At 40.7% G+C, this 18735-nt stretch overlaps 1 protein-coding gene across 3 annotated transcripts in view; it reads left to right on the top strand.

The window, feature by feature from the left end:
• Positions 1–18735, top strand: part of ZC3H12C (zinc finger CCCH-type containing 12C) — a 45396-nt gene that overhangs the window by 19243 nt on the left and 7418 nt on the right. For 2 of the 3 annotated variants that reach the window (XM_048294756.1, XM_048294757.1), the window contains exons 2-4: positions 14121–14260; positions 17031–17265; positions 18183–18289. In XM_048294756.1, coding sequence (XP_048150713.1) covers positions 14121–14260; positions 17031–17265; positions 18183–18289 — 482 coding nt within the window. Of the gene's footprint in view, positions 1–1221; positions 1989–14120; positions 14261–17030; positions 17266–18182; positions 18290–18735 lie in introns of all 3 variants that reach the window. The other variant, XM_048294755.1, reaches the window with a different exon arrangement.

Genomic DNA, 18735 nt, shown 5'->3' on the forward strand with positions numbered 1-18735 from the left:
CTTTGTCTCTATATCTTGCTTTATATTCTGCCTTACAAGATGGAAGTGTGAAAGAACTCTTTGTTTCATAGTCTTTCCTTAATTTAAATTCTTCTTTTTCATGGTAACCTTGCAGTACAATTGGTCCATATGGTCCATTTTTATTTATGAGAAATAATTTATGTTTTTATTTTCTTTATTGAATCAGTTAGCAAAGATTCCTGTTGAAAAGAACAAAGTAAGGGAAAGAGGTAGCAATCTGCCTATAAATGTAGGTTGTTGAAGTAATATTTGTGATGAAATGGGTAACTAACTTTTGTGTAACTACTGTTACGCAAAATTCCTCTGGGAAATCCAGTATGGCAGGTGTATGAAGTCCAGAAAACTGCAACTTTTTTTCTTCCATTCTTCCTAAGTGGCTCCTATCTATACATGTATAGTTTTGATTTATCAAAAGGCTTGCACAAGTCTAGTGCAGGAGCTGAAATCAGCTTTTAATTTTGTTGCCTTGTTGACTTGATGAATGGTCTGTTGGAATTAGTGCAAAGACTTCCATTGGCTTTATTGGCCATTAGATCAATCCATGTCCCTAAATGCTCTATGTGTTAGTAATACAACACTCTGTTGAGAGCAATTAGTCTTTCTTGACTTAATTATCACTTTATAAGGGAATTCAGAAATAGTTTGAGTGTATTCAGTTGAACTGATGGTGTCTTTCAGGGCCAATAAGTTTTTATTTAGTTGTGTTTTCTGTTACTAATGAGCCAGAGAATCTAGCACTACTCTTAATTTCTTTCTGTTCAACATAGTCTAAGGTATTTAGTTTGAAAACCTTTTCTAGTGTTTGTATTTTATAGTCACTTTTTTTTTCGTTGTTACAACACAATCTTATGCTAGAAGAAATATCTCATTGTTTTTAAATAATGACTCTACTCCTGCTTCTGCATTACAGTAGGTAAACTTGGAGTCTTTGGTTTCATATTCTTTCATAAATCCATTTCTAGAAATGTGTAAGTAAAAACATTTGATACATTCAAAAGACAGATGATTAGGTATTTATCCACTTAGCTATAGATGTTCCTTAGGAAGAGTTTTTCCCACAGAAAGCCCTCCATGTTTAAACAAAGAAAGAAGTCCTATTTCTCTGCTGCAAGAGAATAAATGCAGTTCTGAGGAAGCAGCAAGAAAACAGAAAACAAGTAATGCATGTAACCAGTTGCAACGTTTTTGTTTTCTCTTTAGGAATACGGAACACTTTATATTCAGGAATACAAGAAAAACAGCAAAGTGGAGTCAAGTACATGCAGCAGCTTCATGGGCTTGAAGGATCATCTGGGGCATGACTTAGGCCACCTTTATGTGGGGAGCACTGGCACACAAATAAATGCAATTGTACCTTGGTCGATGGCAGAGAAGCCAACGATGGATAAGGTTAATTCTAGGAAAGAAGACGTAGAAAAGGAGGCGTCTGAAGAAACTTCTGGAAGCTCCAGCTGTGACTCTGAAGAAAGCACAAATTCTGATAATGATTCAGAGAGACTGAATAATTCTGCATCGGAGTCACATTTATTGCCTAAGACTCACCGACAGCTGTGCCGATCTCCTTGCTTAGAGCCTCATATACTAAAAAGAAATGAAATCTTACAAGACTTTAGGATAGAAGAGGCTCAGATAGTACCTAAGGAAGTCAAAAAGCCTCCTGATGTGGTGAAAGAATATCAAACCAAACTGGAGTTTGCACTTAAGTTGGGTTACTCTGAAGAGCAGGTTCAACTTGTACTAAATAAACTTGGTACTGATGCTTTAATAAATGATATTTTGGGAGAACTTGTCAAACTTGGGAATAAAACTGAGACTGATCAGACTGTAAGTAATGCTAACACTAGTGTAATGCGTGAAGCATCTTCCATAGAGTCTCAGAGGTCAGAGTCTCCACTGCAGGAGGATGTGACAGAGGATGGAGACAACCTGAGGCCAATAGTTATTGATGGCAGCAATGTTGCAATGAGGTATGTGACTATGAAGGTTTTGCTTTTCTATTTAAATGGAAACTGAAGGGTCTTGCCCCTTTCAAGCACTATTGTTTGGTGTGCCTAAAAGTGTATGCAGGGTCTCTTGTAAGTGTCTTTGTTAACCACACAGTGTGCCCATCCTGTAACCAGGCTACAGGTCTGAAAGACTTCAGTGGTGTACTACTCACTGGTAGAAAAACCAGAGGTTAATGCCAATCTCTCATTGTAGGCAGATATCAAATCTCTCCTTCTCACTACCAGTGTAGTCCTTAATTTTTGGTAATCACCATTGCTACAGGCAATTGCTGGATAGAGTTACATACAGAAAGTTACCGCAAATGTAAGATTCCTTAAGACTATAAAATGGTGATGTAAAATTAAGCAGCTTAAGGGATACTTCTTGGTTGGCTAATCTGTGAGAACTGATCTGCCCATAACATTGGTCTTGGTTATCAGTTTTGGAGTTAGGTTTTATTGACATTAATTGTTGGGATTATTGTGTGAAAGATGACTTTCACTTATATGCCCACAGATAGCACACTTACCTTCAGCATTCACTGATCCTGACCCAGTCATCTGGTTGCATGACAACAAACTTGCCTGTGAAGGCGAGAGGCTCATGCTTCATCGATGATTAAAGAGAGAAGGAAATGGCAGAGAGACATGCTGAGAGATTAGGGTTTTATGGCAATATAAATCATTAAATGATAAATTGATTAGTAACTGTTTCAGTAAATCATAAGGATTATCTGATTACTAACAGCAAGGTTTAGGAGGCCAGTTTTAGTTTTGTGACAACGTAATATGGTTTTCATTATCTTAGGAATAAAAGTTAGTGCAAGACTTTCCTGGCCTGAAAAAATACCCTGGCAGGGGATTTTTTTTAGCTTGTAATCAAGTCAGCTCCCTTTAAATCAAGCTTTTAAAATTAAAATTTAAATATACCACTTATTTATGCCAGTATGATGGGTTTTGTTTTTCTAAGTAGAGGAGTTAGCCCATAAGGCAAGGATATTACTTTTTTAATATGGTGTATTCCTGTGAGTTCTTTCTGCTGGATGTATCATTCCTTATCTCTTGGGTTAACTTGAGCTGTAGAGAAGGCATGTCCAGTTGAATAAAAAAGATTGTGGCTCTCAACCAAGAAGTTATCCAGAGACTTCTAAAATGGGTTTTTACTGTACTTCACATAAAGCCAAAACAGTTGTGTGTTAGCTAGTTAGCATGGCTCAGACTTGGTGGGTGGACTTAGGTTCAACTTCTCCTACAAACTTAACTGAATGCGTTCCAGAATTAGCTCCAGATCTGTCAGTTTTCCTTAATGTTTATTCAGCTATTAGCGTAAATATTTAGGATCTGCCTTCCTATGTTCAATTTACTTTCTTGACCACCTGCATCAAATGAACCAAATATGAATGTATGTGATGCATGCGGCAGGGCCTTAGAACAGATTAAATCTATTAATAGAATGGTTGTTCTGTATCCCAGAATCAAATTAACAGGTCTTTACTTGTTTTCTACCAAATGTAACCATAGAATCATTCCATTTGGAAGGGGCCTTTGGAGATTCCTACACAGAGCCGTGTCAGTTCAAGGCCACATCAAGTTGGGTTTTAAATGTCTCTAAGGAGATGGAGACTCAACATATTCCCTTGGCCAGTGTTTGAATGCCCTCATTGTAAGAAAATTTCCTTATTTTATGTTTAAGCAACATTTCTTGTATTCTGTTTTGTGCCCATTGCCCCTTGTTCTGTCACTGAACACCAGTGAGAAGTCAGTTTCTGTTGCCTTTATTTCTTCCCATTGGGTATTTAGACACATGGATAAGATCTTCCCAAGCCTTGTCTTCTCTAGGCTACACAGTCCCAGATCTCTCAGCCTTTCCTCCTTGTTTGAAAGCACCAGTCTCTTGATTAATTTTGTTGTGCTTCACTGGCCTTTCTCCAGTATTGTCTATGTCTGTCTTACATGGGGGAGCCCAGAACTGAACCCAGCACTCCAGATGTGTGAGTAGAGAAGGATCCCCTCCCAAAACCTGCTGGCAGCACTTTTCCTAATGCAGCCCAGGAGGCTGTTGGTGTTCTCTGCTGCAAATGCAGATTGGTGCCTCTTGATCAGCTTGGTGTTCACCAGAACCCCAATGTTCCTCACTTCAGAGTTGCTTTCCAGATGGTCAGCCCCCAGCCTGTACTGATGATTAGCGTTAGTCCTCCCCAGCTGCAGGATTGGCATTTCCCTCTGTTGAACTTGCTGAGGTACCTGTTAGCCCCTTGCTCTACCCTGACCAGGATCCCTCAGAATGAGAGTACACCCATGTGGTGTTCTCCTCCCAGTTGAGCATCCGCCACAAACTTGCTGAGGGTGGATGGACTCTGTTCTGTTATCTGGGTCATTATGCAGATGTTAAGCAGTGCATTCCCCCATGTCAGTCCCTGGAGTACACAGATCCTGACTTACCTTCAACTGGACTTTATGCCACTAAGCATAACCCTTTGAGTGCAGCCGTTCAAGTCAGATTTCAGTCCAGCTCTCTATCCTCTTACCTTGCCCCAGCTTCCTTAGTTTGTCAGTGAGGTTGTGATAAGAGAAGGCTGTTACAAGAACAAAGCTGTCAGAAGCTTTGTTAAAGCCACAATAAAGTGTCCACTGCTCTCTTCATTCACTGAACAAGTCATCTCACCATAAAAGGCTATGAGGCTGGTCAAGTATATTTCTCCTTCATAAATCCATGCTGACTGTTCCCAGTCACCTTCATCCAATCTACATACAGAAAGGGTTTGCAGGATGATTTGCTCCATCACCTTTGTAGGGATCAAGGTGAGGCTGACCAGCTTTGTAGGTCCCTGAATTGCTTTCTTGCCCCCCTTAAAAATGGAAGGTATATTTGTGCTTTTCTAGACCTTAGGAATATCCCCCATCACCACAACCTTTCAAAAATTGCCAAGGGAGGCCTTACAATGTCATTAGCCAGCTCCCTCAATACCCATCAGGGCCCAGCAGCCTCACAGTATCCCATTTCAGAGTTCCCAAAAGTCAGCTGAGGGAAAGTCTTGTCTTGTTACCTTTGCCCAACTTCCCGCACATTGCTGTGGGCCAGTCTTGAGCTTGGCACGGGTGATCCTTTAAAAATCTGCCATCTGTCCTGTGCACTCTTCTCTGCATGGGATTCTCCTGGGTAGGCCAAAATCTGCTCTCCTGAATTCTGGTCTTGTAATCATGCTTTTTGCCTTGCTCTTTCTTCACAGGGTATGCCTCTCATGGTCACTGCAGCAAAGGTGGCCCATGACCTTCCCATCTCAAGTCTTGTTCTCCCTTGTTTCAAAGTATGAGGCCCAGCTGGTTCACTTGTTAGGTCCTCAGTCACGCATTTTAAGTAGTTACTGCAAAAGCACTCCAGAAGCTTCCTGAATTGGTGACACCTTGCTGTGTAGGTCAGAACAAAAGCATCTTTGCCAATTGGCTGGTTGGTCCAGTGCACTCACCTTTTTCCAGAAATCAGTCCTTGGTTAGGAAAGCCAGTCCCATGATGTAAAAGATGAGTCTCAGCTGCTGACACCAGTTGTGCAACCAGTTGTTTGCCCACAGGATCTGTCCTTTCCCCTTCAAGGAAATAGGTACTAGTAACTAAGCACTTCAAACACTGGAAAGATTTCAGCTTTTACATGCAGGAGGGACAGGAGTTCACTTGCAGTTAGTCTTCTTCAGACTTCTGTATCTAAATGTCCAGGATCCTCTTATGGGTAACTACAAATTGTCACAGTTTTGTCTTTCCTCCTTGCTATTCCAAGCTGTGGCCGATGTGTTCACTCTGGAGTTGCTAAAGGGAAATGGGCCTGTGCCCTAAGCAAGACTGTAGATAGTCTTTTGAGAGGTGTTCTTGGAAGCTTTCTCATATGCTATCACAGGAATGGTTGGACTGTGATCTGTATTCTTACTCCCATGTAGTTGTAATGAAATACTTGATGATACCATTTACTATAAGAATTATTCTATATAAGAGCTACTAATTTTCCTTGAAAGGATGTATTTGATGGGGGAGGGAAAGTCTTGTGGAGAAGGCTGAGGTGACTGATATCAAAGGATCAAAGACTGTGCTGCCCTGTGTCTCCATTCCATGACTAATTAAGGATGTAGTTTCACAAAACATCCAGTGAGTGACACAGAGTGATTTCCTTTAAGGCTTGCTTCTATCCCACTGCCAGGGATGCTTTCTTATCTGCATCTCATCTAGTGACTGGGTGGCTGCAAAATGAGTTGATTCAGCTTCCTAATTCAGAGTGGGGGTAATCAGAAAGGTTTACTTTTCCATTAGACATGTAAATATAACCTGATGTTTTTGTCATTGGGAGAACAACTCGGTCCAACACAGAGGAGGAAGGATATGTCTGATTATGTGACTGAATGTTCATATTTGTGGTACTGGTTGTATCTAATGAACTGGCGGATTCATGAATTCCTTAAGAGCAGTACAGAAAAAGGCTTGGGTCAGAACAACTTGCTCTGGCAAGCCAGAGCCACCATGTATGCCAGTCTGGTCTGGTGACTACTCCTGTTACAGACAAACTGCTTTAGCAAACTGTAGATTAAGAAAAACCCAACACTCAATTTTTCTGCATTTTGGTAACGCTTGGAAAGCTTTCCATAACCTTTCATATGGCATTGCTTGTCATTAGTGCCTTAAACTGAAAATGAGTGATCAAATGCATCTTACGAATATCAAGTTTAAAAATCCAATATGGTGTAAAGAATATGAATTGGTTGAAGTTTTAAAAACAAAGAGAACGCCCTCTTTCAGCTGAATAGCAGAAAGGAGGCTTTTGCAAGCTATGACTTGAAGAATTGCTATTTAGCTTCTATAGGATACATCAAATGTGCTCTTGTTTTGTTATTCTGCCTTTCTTGATGTTGACTGAATCCTTTTCCAGAAGAGGAAAGATGCCCAGCGTTTAGACCTTAAACACACACCATGTTTTTTGTTAGAATGCTCTTAGAGATGAGAATGATTTTTCTGTGTGTATAAATTCAAAATGAGAGCTGAACAGCAAATTAGATAATCCCCTGGAGCTATCGTGGACCTTCTGATAGACCCTTCGTACAGCAGGGAGTGAGGCTGAACTAAGGGATAGGACCCAGAATTCAGTTGTGCCATACCTGAGCAGTTACCTATGTCAATTTCCAGAGAGCTGTGTAGTTCTAACCCTGCTTCATAAGGTGAGTTGGGTGTTTTGCATGTAGATGATAATACTGTAATGCAAAATATTCATTTAGAACTTTGGTCCATGTGAGTGAGAAAGGCACTTTTCCTCCATGAAAATGCACTCAGGACCTTATTTAGTGTAAGCTGCACAGCATTGATACTAGCCAGGTAACACATTTCAGTCACTCGTAGTTCTGTATCCCTCCCTGTGTGGTAAGATTTTAGCTACCCTAAGTTTTCCTTTTACATAATTGAGGTAAGCAAAAGAAGGTGATCTCCATCCATCTAACAACAGCATATTGTCAGCTCTTTGTCATCACTGTCAGCCCTACATCTGTCTCTTCTCCAGTGAGTTCTTGATCCTGCTCTTTATGCATCCCCAGTTTCCTCAGCTGAGGCTCCCTAGTTTGAGATCAAGGGGGGCAAGGTCCTGTTTCTCCACGAGGCAACAGAGGCAAGGTTTTAAGGTTCTCTTTTGACCCTTTAAGACTTCCCTTTACTGCTAGGGTTGAGAACAAAGGAGTTCCTTCTGAAGAGAGAAGTATATGGCAGCAAATTTGCACAGTCCTTTGCCCTCGCTTGTAATTTCAAGGATAAGGTTGGGATGTTGAAAATGGACTAAAATTGGTTATTGCTGTGATACTTTCCTTTGCTGGAATCAAAGTAAGGGTTTTGCTACCAAGAAGTAAGGAGTAAAGAACAAAGTTGTTAGTTACAAAGACAGTGAGAAAATTATAACCATTTTATTCATTTGCTTCTGTTCCATGTAAGTTTTCCCTGGGTACTCTGGGTGCCTTCAGACTTTTCTTTACTGACTGTGGAAAGAATGTTTCAAATATGTATAAAACTTTATGCTGAAAACATATTGGCAGAAGTCTGCTGTGCCTACAGAGAGTGCCACATGAAGATAACACTGATTTAAAATCATGTTACTATTTTACTTGCTTTATTATTCTTAGACTACAACTTTAAGAAGTTTATGGGCAAAGGAATTGAAGTATTTTGATCATGTGCCACCTTGATTTGCAGATTAAAATCAATTGATCTTGTTTTGGGCAATTAGATTCCTATGAAAACTTTGCCCTTGGGTTTCCCAGGCCATGGAGGTGATGCATTTCAGCTTCCCTTTCTGGAAAACCTTGGGCTGTATATTTAAATGGTCCTTGATTGTACGTCACTGCACAGGGGAAAATACACCATGAGGTAAATAGTGTACTCAGTTTTTGTTTGGGAAGAGGAAGATACTGATTTGTGGAGTTGATTTTTAGATAAATACATTTCCAGTTTAAGACAGGTATTTTACCATTTTCTTCCAGCTTTCATGCCCAGCCATCCCACCCGCTGTGGATGTTGTAGGTGCTTGGTGGCACCAGAAACATACTCCCAGGCCTGACAAGTCATGGGCAGAGCCCCCAGTGCCATTCAGGAGTGGCATTCAGCTGGAGGAAGTGTCACTGAGGTGCCTAACCAGAGTTAAGACATCTCTGTTCAGGCAACTGAGCCTTGGTCCATGTGTTTACGCTGAGGCAGGTCATTTGGCTGTAGTAAAAGGTTCACTCATACCCTGCCTACACAGAAGTTTCTCCACAACTGCAAATTGTGTCAGCCAAAGGATGGCTCAGTTGTCTTATCCATGCCTTATGAAGTTTTTGTGTGGCAATTTATTTTAACAAACTAACAGTTTAGCTGCATTAGCTTCTCCTCAGATTGTGTTGCTGAGTGTAGTAGACATGGTTGTGTCTTGGTCCCTTGATTCAGACATTCGTCTTTCAGTAGCACTATCTGGTTTTTTAGGTTATTTTGAGAATTCACTTTAAAGAATAGATAAAAATATTTTTCCAGCAAGTAACAATCACATGGATAGGAGCTCATCACTGGCAGATTTGAGTGTAGCTTCTTTTTGCCTGTTTTGCCTGTTTCTTTTTGCCTGTTTTGACCTCTGAGTGCCGAGTGTGTGGCTCTTGCTTGGTCAGAGACCTGTGTGAAGTTCTGGCTGGAGACAGCACCTGCTGTACTCGCAGAGTGCTCCAGCATTGGAAGCCCTACAGGCAAAAGGTATTTTGAAATACGTGACAGCTTCCAAGGCTTTTTTTCCTTGAAACACCTCAAAGCATTGAAGTAATTTGGGCTGATGGAAAAAAAAAACATTTGGCAACTGTTCTATCTGCTTTGTGTTGGCACCAAAATATATGCAGGACTGATAGAAGGCTCAGGTTACTGAGAAATGCTTTGGGACAAATGATTTCTATGATCAGGGAATTAGCAGAGCTTAAATAAAAAAGTAATTAAAAAGGGATGGCTAGTTACAAAACCAGGCTGCCAGGGTTATGAATCACTGATACGATACAGAGTGGAAATTCATCTCTCTCTGTGCTATGGACTGAACCCTCTTCTCCTCCCATGATATGATAGAAGAAAATAGTTTGGTAACTTGGTAATAACTCGTACTGGGCAGGTATGTGTTTTGGTTTTGTTCTTGCTTTTAGTCAATATGCTTTTACATGCTAAGTGTGTGTTTGTGTCCAGATTTCAGTTGTATAAAAACCTGTATGCAACAGACATTGTTGTAGACCTCTTGTCATCAATGTGTGTGTTTTCTGTAGCTCTCAGAATATGAGTGTTGGTTTGAATATTGTGTTAGAGCACACTAGAAATCTTGCAGGTATTCTAAGTAGTCAGTCTTTTAAGAGTGTGTACCAGAAGTCTTTCCAAGACAATCACTAGAAAATCTAATTTGGGGTCTAGGAAGGTAACGGAGAAAATGAAAAGTGTTCTCATCAGAAGTTTTACACTTTCTACTAATTTTCCTAGCCTTGAAAATGCTTTATTGATTTTTTTCTTAGGAAACATTATACTACTTTATTTTCTTTCATTTAAAAATAAAACTACACCTATCAACAGACCAAATATAAAAGTGGTGGTAAAAAGAATCATTCACACATGTTATGAAAAAGAAATAGGTACTTCTGAAGGAATATACTTTATCTTGCTATTGAGAGTGGTAGATGAAACATAACAAGCAGAACCAGTGTACTGTACACCAGTATCTCACCCAGGGCTTACAGCTGTCAACTTGACTGCTCTGAGCTTTCTCATATTCCTAATAACTGGAAAGATATTTTTAAAAGTTTCTTGACAAAGAAGTACAAACATTTCTCATCTTTTTTGCAACTAAGAAGAGGGAAAAGAAGTCAGAAGCAGTAACATGATTTCAGTCTTTTTACCATATGATGTATCATAAAGCTGATGAAGCGCAAAGATCACAAAATGAAGACCATCAAATCTGCATAACAACAAAGTGAACAAATTTTAATTGCACATCTCTTTTACAGACTTTCTCACTAATGATTTAAATTCCTTGGAATTTGTAGCCGCTCAGATCCCAGCTTAGGCATGTACCTGAAAAGGAGTGGAAAAAAGTGAAGATTTATACATGTTATAAATTCACTTGCTCCACAGTGCAGAGTAGCTGGTATGCATTGTAATGCATTCCCCACTTCTGTTTCATGCAGTTTATTTAAAATTTCTGTTCTGGATGAAAGAATTTTAATAGTCTGTATTAGGCAAGAGAAAACTAAGGAGCTGAACTGCCTGGTCTTCCCTCTGCCTCTAAAAGTGTGGCCTGAACTACAACCTGATGGAAGGCAATAGGCAAGAATGTCCATTTTTTTTCCTGAAGTTATTTCTCAGACTTGCAGAAGGAAACATAGTGTTGCTAAAACGTAGTCTTAACACACCACTTGTTCACTGTAAGGAGTGAAAAGTGGGTTTATCCACTTGAAACCCTGGAGATTGTATAGAGCAGTCACAGTACAGTGATTCCACTGGAATTTAGTAGCTGGAACAAGCCCTTCCTGACTGTTTTAAAATGGCTTACAATATGTTTATGGTTGTACACAGCCTGCTGATAGCACGAGCAGTAACCTCTTTTCTCAGCGTTTGCAAAGGAGGCCTTATGGCTTCTCCCTGGGTGCTGAAAGTGCACCGGGTGTCCCAATCTTGTGTCATTGAGGGAAGATGGAGTTAGACCGTGGATGAAGTACTGTTGGCCATTTTTGCTCTGCACTGTGTGCATGTGCACTTTAAGTGTGTCACATCTGTGTGTGGTTTGCTTTCCCATTCCTGGTAAGTTTTGAAATACAGAAAGATACTACTCTTTCAGCCAAACAAGCACAAGAGTAGTTGTATAGTATAAAACAATGCCTAGAAAAAAATACTGGTCTGTGTTTTATAATTACGGTGTTATTATGATGTAATTCTATATCGTGTGATATGATCATAGAAAACAGGGAATGCGTTACTGCAGAGGCCTATAACCATAGCTAAAAAGGGTATTTAGGTAGAGATATTGTTCCTGACAGTGTTCCTAGTGTAGCCCTGTAGGCACAGAAGATGGGCTTAAACTATCCTTCGAGTACCCCATGCCAGCTGAAATTTACAAACTTTGATTGTTATGCTTGGCAACAGTTGCAGTATCAGAGTATATGCTTATGTCTGCAGGTACTGCCTCCAGTATCATTAGAAGAGGAAGTAGGACACTTCTTCACTTAAATCCTGTTAATGGTAGTGGGCTCTTCTTTGCCTTTTTCCTTTTCTTTTTTTTTTTTTTTTCCCTTTTGTTTGGGATGTGTGACCTTCAACACAGCCTCTGCTGAGAATGATGTTTTGTAAGAGGTGTTAGCCATGACTCATTCTCCCTTGACACAGGTGGAATTGTACACCACCTCCTTCACAGACTTCTGAAATCGGAACATTTTTGCAAATTTTTTCTCACTTTTACTTTGGCACCTTGTCCATTGCACAATTACTCAAGCTCCCTCAGTGTCAAGAAATAAACCAGCAGTGCTATGTTTTAGAAAGGTGGAAATAGTAGGTACTTAAAATTTCCCTGCTGAGGGGGACAAAAGTTTTTAGATAACTTTCTGGTGTTCTGTTTACCTCAAAACATGCAAGGAGAAGGAATTTTTAAAATTCCTGTGGCTATCTATCATGCTATTGTCCTCTTCACAAATCACGGACAAAGAATAGTCTTTTACCCTTCTGGAAAGCAGATTGTGGCATGCCTGCTATGACAAGCCAAGTGAAAGGTGATGGCTTGTTTCCATGCCCCTGAGTTTCTTCGTCTACACAGAGCTGCAGGTTTGGGACAGACCTCGCAAAAGTTGCTTGTCTCCTCTTGTGCATGGAGAGGCCAGACTGGCCTCAGAGGAGCTGTCTAACTTGTTCTGCAAAGCCTCCGGTGAGGAGATCCCAAAATCCATGGCCAGACTGTCCCACAGACTAGGGAGAAAGCTTTTACTAGCACAGTGCTTAACTGTTCCTTACGCTAGTTAAGGACTTTTCTGTCCTTACCCAGTGGGACTATCATGGGTTGGCTGTGGCTTGCCTCCTCCCAACAGAATGGGGGAGAAAACAGGAGGAACAGAAGCAAGAAAACCCATGGCTCAAAACAATGACAGGGAGATCACTCATCAAGTAATTTTTTATGTCAGGCAGACTCAGCTTGGGGAATTCAATTTCATTTATAGCCAGTTAATATAAATATTTAATTCCAAATTTAATATTGGGAAACAAAAAAGAAAAACATTAAAATATTTAGGGGGAAGACTGTCTCTCCTTTTCTAGGCTTGCTTCATTCCAAACATGTGTCCTCCCCACTACCTCCCCACAGCCTCACTCTTACACCTTGTCACAGCTGCAGGTGGCAGTCAGTCCTCCCAGAGCAGCTGTGAGCCGTGCAGGGGGCTGAGGTCAGAGTGTCACAGTTTTTCTCTGCTGCTCCTTCCTTCTTGCCCTTTTCCTGTTCTCAAGAGTGCAAGTCCCTCTGGGAGTGTACCTGCTCCTCATGAAGCACCTCCTCGTCCTCAAACCTTGGTGTTCCCTCGTTCCCTTCTCCGCTGTGGAGCTGGCTAGAGCTGGGTGTGCCCATCATGGGGCAATCCCAAACTCCTCTCAAGCAGCTCCCTGCTCCCAGAACCTCTCTGTGGACACCCATTGGTTGATTGCTGTCCTCCATTTCAGTTACTTCCTATACGTGGAAGATTGATTTGTTCTTTCACAAGCTGCTTTTTTTCCCCAGATTATCTAAATGTGCTTCCTTCAGCCTTTCCCCATAGGTCTCCTTTCACTTTCTTCTGGATTCCTTCTATTTCATCTATGTCTTTTATAATGTCATGCCTAAAACTGGATGTGGAAGTTGGGCAAAGGCTTGTCTGCCTTTAGAAAATGACATAATTGCGTCTCTTGCCTTACCCCAGACAGTTATTGCACAACAGACACACGTTTTGTTTTGCTTGTGTCTGATCAGTTTCTGCTTAATTGTCTCTTCACAGCTTTTTAAATAACATTAATTTCTCCTTCTGAAGTATGTACTAAGCACATTCTTAGTTTTGCCATGTTGATTTTGGACAGTCTCCCCAGTTTGCCTAATTTGTCCTGCTGAGTGCCTGCCATCCCCTTGGGCTTGGAGCCTTCTCCTCTCTCCCTGTTCACACAGGACCTCGCAGAGCTCTCTGCTGTCCCTTCTGCTGCTTCCATGCACACCTGTGCTCATCTGCTAACATTTCCTAAACACAGTTCACTCTCATGTTGGTATTTCGGGCCTTCTGCTTTCCCTCAAGTCTTTGAGCTGCCTGTTATACCCCATACAGTTGGTTGGGCTATGAGGATTTTTAAAAGCACACTTATATTTTTCTTTACTTGTCAAATCTTTGTACAGGTGATAAATGTGTTTGGCAGATTCAGTAGCCCTCTCCCACGCTGTTTTGGAAATGATGGCTGTGTTTGGGCTAGGCTCAGACAGACTCCCAGCTGCTTTTAGAGACCATGGAGCAAGTGAAGAGCATGGCTTTGACATCTGCATTTTACTGAGCTCCATTTGTGGTCATAGAAAAACAAAGTCATCTAATAAAGAATTTTAATATGTGTTTCAGCCACGGGAACAAAGAAGTATTTTCTTGTCGAGGAATCAAATTGGCAGTAGACTGGTTTTTGGAAAGAGGCCACAAGGATGTTACTGTGTTTGTGCCAGCGTGGAGGAAAGAACAGTCGAGACCAGATGCTCTTATAACAGGTAAGCTCCATCTTTGCTTGTTTGTTCAGTGCTTTGCACAGCATGAGTGCTACTGCTCAAATGAACAGTGCTACTGCTCAGATGAACAAACCTTTAGCAGTGAAAGGCTGTAACAAAAAGTATCTCTGCTGTAGTGACTTCCTTGCGACTTACAGGATGGAAAAAGACAAAGCAATGCCCTCTCCACATCCTCCTGTTCTGTTCTGCTCATCTGCTCAAGTTTCCCTTAACATTGCTACTTACTTCTTGAAGGATGTAATTGCCTTTGTTAAAATATGCTGTCTGTGCAGTATTAGTACCAAAGAGGTTTGAAGTTAGTCATTTGGTGGGTATTATTTCTTGTGGTGAGCAGATTCTGCCAGGATGGCCTGTCACTGCCCATGGTCTGGGTTATGAGAATTATCTGGACAGAAAGGGACTGGTTCCTCTCTTTGTCATTACTATTAGCAAATAGACAACTTTTGAAAATTTTAATTTTGAATGTGTTTATATAGAAAAAAATATGGTGTAGAGGTATTGATTCCTTCATCAAACTAACAGGTTCTGTGTGAAGGCTGGAGAGACATCCTCCAACTGCCCTAAAGTTGAAACAGAAAGGAATTAGGGGTTAAAAAAACCCTAGAACTTGGAGAGGAGGAAGGGGGTTTTCTGAGATGGGACCCAACATGATTGCCATTAAAGAAGGGGAGGCTTTTGAGACTAATAGCTGTAGCTTCTAGAAGAATACAGAAGCATGTTTCGATTGCCATGAGCATTTTCAAATATCTGGAAAGATCCTCTCAGCACTTCATCCCATTTGCTTGGTTGCAACTAGAATATAGCATGTTAACACATGGTAACATTTGGAAAGCCGCAGTTACCCTGTCAGCACTGGCAGTGTGGAGCCTTTCTCTTGAAGCCTTTCTTTCGCCGTACTGGTGTTTGGGGTATGAGAAGAGCATTGGCTAAGTAATAAAAATTTGGCCACTTAGAAATAAATAGTGACATCTGCTTGAAGTGTGCGTAGGGCTAAACACCGCAAAAGGCATTTCAAGAAAGCAGCAAGCTAGAATTGACCTTGCAATGGTCAATTGTCTAGCAATGAGAAATCAGTTTTCCGTCTGTGATCATGTACCCTGAAAATGGGAGGAACATCAGAGCAGGTTGTTGTATCTTCTGTGAAAATACTGCATCTTCTGTTTTCTTCTGAGGATGCAGAAAGCCTGTGTGCTAGCAGGCATGTAAAATACATGGTGCTGGCACTCTGTTGCCAGAGATACGCACCTGAAATACGCGGCCAGCTGGAGTTTGGAAAAAGCCCTAGATGAGTAACATGGGGATGGTTCTAGACTGTCAGCATTCATGAGAGTCTCTTGGACTAAACAGCTGCATCTTTCTTACCAGTACCCACCAGTCATCACGTGGCAGATCTTTTTATTCTTTCTTAGCAGGGAAAAAAAAATCACTTCCCATCACACTCTCACTCATCATTTACCACATTGTGGGGCATTGAATACAAAAAGGTTGTATTTCATTTAAAATCTTGTGCTTTTTCTACTAAGCAGATAAATGCTTGTATCAAATATATTGTTTATATGTAATATTAATGCTGTATTTCTTCCTGTCGGAATCTTTTTTTTCCCCAGATGGAATATGTCCCCTGTCAAGTTTCTTATGCTACAAAACAGTTGAGTTATTTGAGTTATTACTCATTACTAAGAGCCATGATTCATATTCACTATGCAAGCATCTTCTGCTGTTTTAGATGTTGCCTAGTTTTTTTGTGTATTTTTCTTTCACAGCTTATCTGTTCTGAGGAGAGTGATAGGTAGGAGAATCAACAGAAGGGGTAGGTGCCCCAGTACTAGGTACAACCTCCTTAGTAGCCTGAGGTCCATCTTTCAAACCTGCTTGGGATCTCTGGGTTCCGCACAGGAAAAGGGAAAATACTTTTGGGATATGTGAGTGACAGATTGTGTAGAACAAGAAGGAGCTACATAAAATGCTAAATATGATTATTTAGAAGGACTGAAGAGAAATCTGGCTTTGATAAGAACTTACATATAAACGTGTAAACCATTCAAGGAAAGATACAATCTAAACTATTACTGGTGTTAACAAAAAAAACAAACAAAACAAACCACCACCATTTTTGCTGTTGGTTACAAGATGACAGCAGAGGTCTTTCTGGGGAATGCTGCTAATATTTGTGGAGAACCTGAGTGCTTGTACCGAATGTGGGTTTTCTAGTCCTTTGGGTACCCCTTCTCTTGATGGGCAGGGATTCAATGAGACAGTCCCATTAATGTGAGCTACTGGAATTCTTTCAAAAGATGCTTCTTGCTGGCTTCCACAAAGAAATGAAGAAAGTCTGTCCTTACCGAGGAGCTCAGTTATGGGAAAGCCGTGGCTGTTCTTGGGTATAGTGCTCCTATTCAGTGGTGTTTAAAATGACCCCTTCAACCAGAGGAGTTCTGCACAGATGTTTTGATAAAATGGGGTTTTTTTGAACCACAGGAACATGAACAAGATCCCTTGTGTTAGTCTTAGAGAAATGGTGTGGAGCAGGAGGTTTTGATTTGTTTGTAGGGTTTTTTGAAAGTATTGCCAGCTGACTGCTGACTATAAGTTCAGATATCATATATGGGACACCTTCTGCTGGACTATAACCACCTAAGACATTTTTAGTCCTAAGTGCTTGGATTTTCTTCCTCAAGTCTAATGTTTTTAGAGATTAAACAAATTTTTTTCTTTTCTTTGTTGTTTGATTTTTGATTCTTATTCCTTGTAGATCAAGAAATCTTACGTAAATTAGAAAAGGAGAAGATTCTTGTGTTCACACCATCCCGGCGTGTGCAAGGGAGAAGGGTGGTGTGCTACGATGACCGATTCATAGTGAAGTTGGCCTTTGAGTCAGATGGCATCATTGTCTCTAATGATAACTACAGGGATCTAGCTAATGAAAAGCCAGAATGGAAGAAGTTCATAGATGAACGCTTGTTGATGTATTCATTTGTTAATGACAAGTAAGTCATTCTGTCTTTATATGTGCCACTAAAATAATTGAAGAAAGGACAGTTTGACGATTTGTACGAATTTTTTAGTTTGCACCCAAATCATTAGGTACATGTAGGAAAACAAGAGGAATAGTCAATCATAGATTTGGTCTTCTGATTAAAGATACTCAAAACTGTTTTTCTAGCAACATTTTTGTGTCTTTTTATGCTGTTTTTTCCTCTTTGGTGTATGCCAATGTATATTCAGTGTATGCTATGGTATAATATTCCAGCTCTGTTGATATCCTGAGCCAGCATGTTCCAGCTGTTGATATACTGTGCCTGTGGTTAGACTCCTAAGTCCTAGAGTCACAGAAAAACCCATGTTGGAATGAACCTCACAGGGTCTGTGATTCAACTGTCTGATTAGATCCATCTATAGTAACTCTGTACCCCAGCCTACAGATCAACTGCAGTTGCAGCTGGTGGCTTCTTGTAGTAGGAGGGACTCAGTACCCCACCAAGCAGGCTCTTGTACTGAGGTGCCTGAATGCTGATGCAAGAGTCCTAGGCAGTCAGTACAGTTTTGCAAAGCTAATAGGGGTGTTTTAAGAAATGGCTGCTTGTATTGCTGCCCTTACTTTTGATTTTGGGATGGGTTATTTGCAGCCCTGCTTTGCTACAAAGCATCAGCTGAGCTGGACCAAAGGTGTCTGTAGCAGCCTGGAGGTGTCCACACAGTCTGTTCCTGTGACTTACCTGTCAGGCAGTACCTGCAAATTGCAGTACCTGCAATTTGACCTTCCAAAACTGCTCTCGGGGTACCCGGATTTAAAAACGACTGGATGGCAGGTTATGGTGTAGCATAGTCATGAGGTTCTTGGTCATTGCGTGAGGAGTGCAAAAAGGCTTGTTTGTTTCCATAATACTTTTTTCTTTCTTTATAGATTTATGCCTCCTGATGATCCTCTTGGTCGCCATGGTCCAAGTCTGGACAATTTTCTTAGGAAGAAGCCTATTGTGCCAGAACATAAGAAGCAACCGTGTCCGTATGGTAATTTGATTTAACCCATCAATTTTTTTTGTACTGGGACTGGGGACCAAGCTCCTGCTTTATTTTAACATTGCCAGAACTGTTAAAAACTCTTTAACATTGGTTTTAACATTGTTGTTTTAGCCTGAGATGGGTTGAAATGCTGAACTGATGGTGGAAACCGTAAGAGGTTTTTTCATGTGCTACTTAGAAAACATTTCTGTCTACTAGTTGAACTAAAGGAACAATTTAACTAATCATTCATTGGAATAGATCCAAATCAACACCTACATTCTGCAGGTTCCAGAAGCCCTTTTCTAATATCATGGGATATTGAGCTTTTCTTCCAGAAAATTAATTGAGCTATCTGAAGGTTAGCTACTGAGCATTCCTACAGGCATCTTGACTGAGCTGAAACTTGCTGGCCTTATTGCTGTGGGACTTCCCTGTTAAGTTTTGTGCTTGTA

This window comes from Corvus hawaiiensis, chromosome 2 (genome assembly GCF_020740725.1).
Source record: "Corvus hawaiiensis isolate bCorHaw1 chromosome 2, bCorHaw1.pri.cur, whole genome shotgun sequence".
NCBI classification, from domain to species: domain Eukaryota; kingdom Metazoa; phylum Chordata; class Aves; order Passeriformes; family Corvidae; genus Corvus; species Corvus hawaiiensis.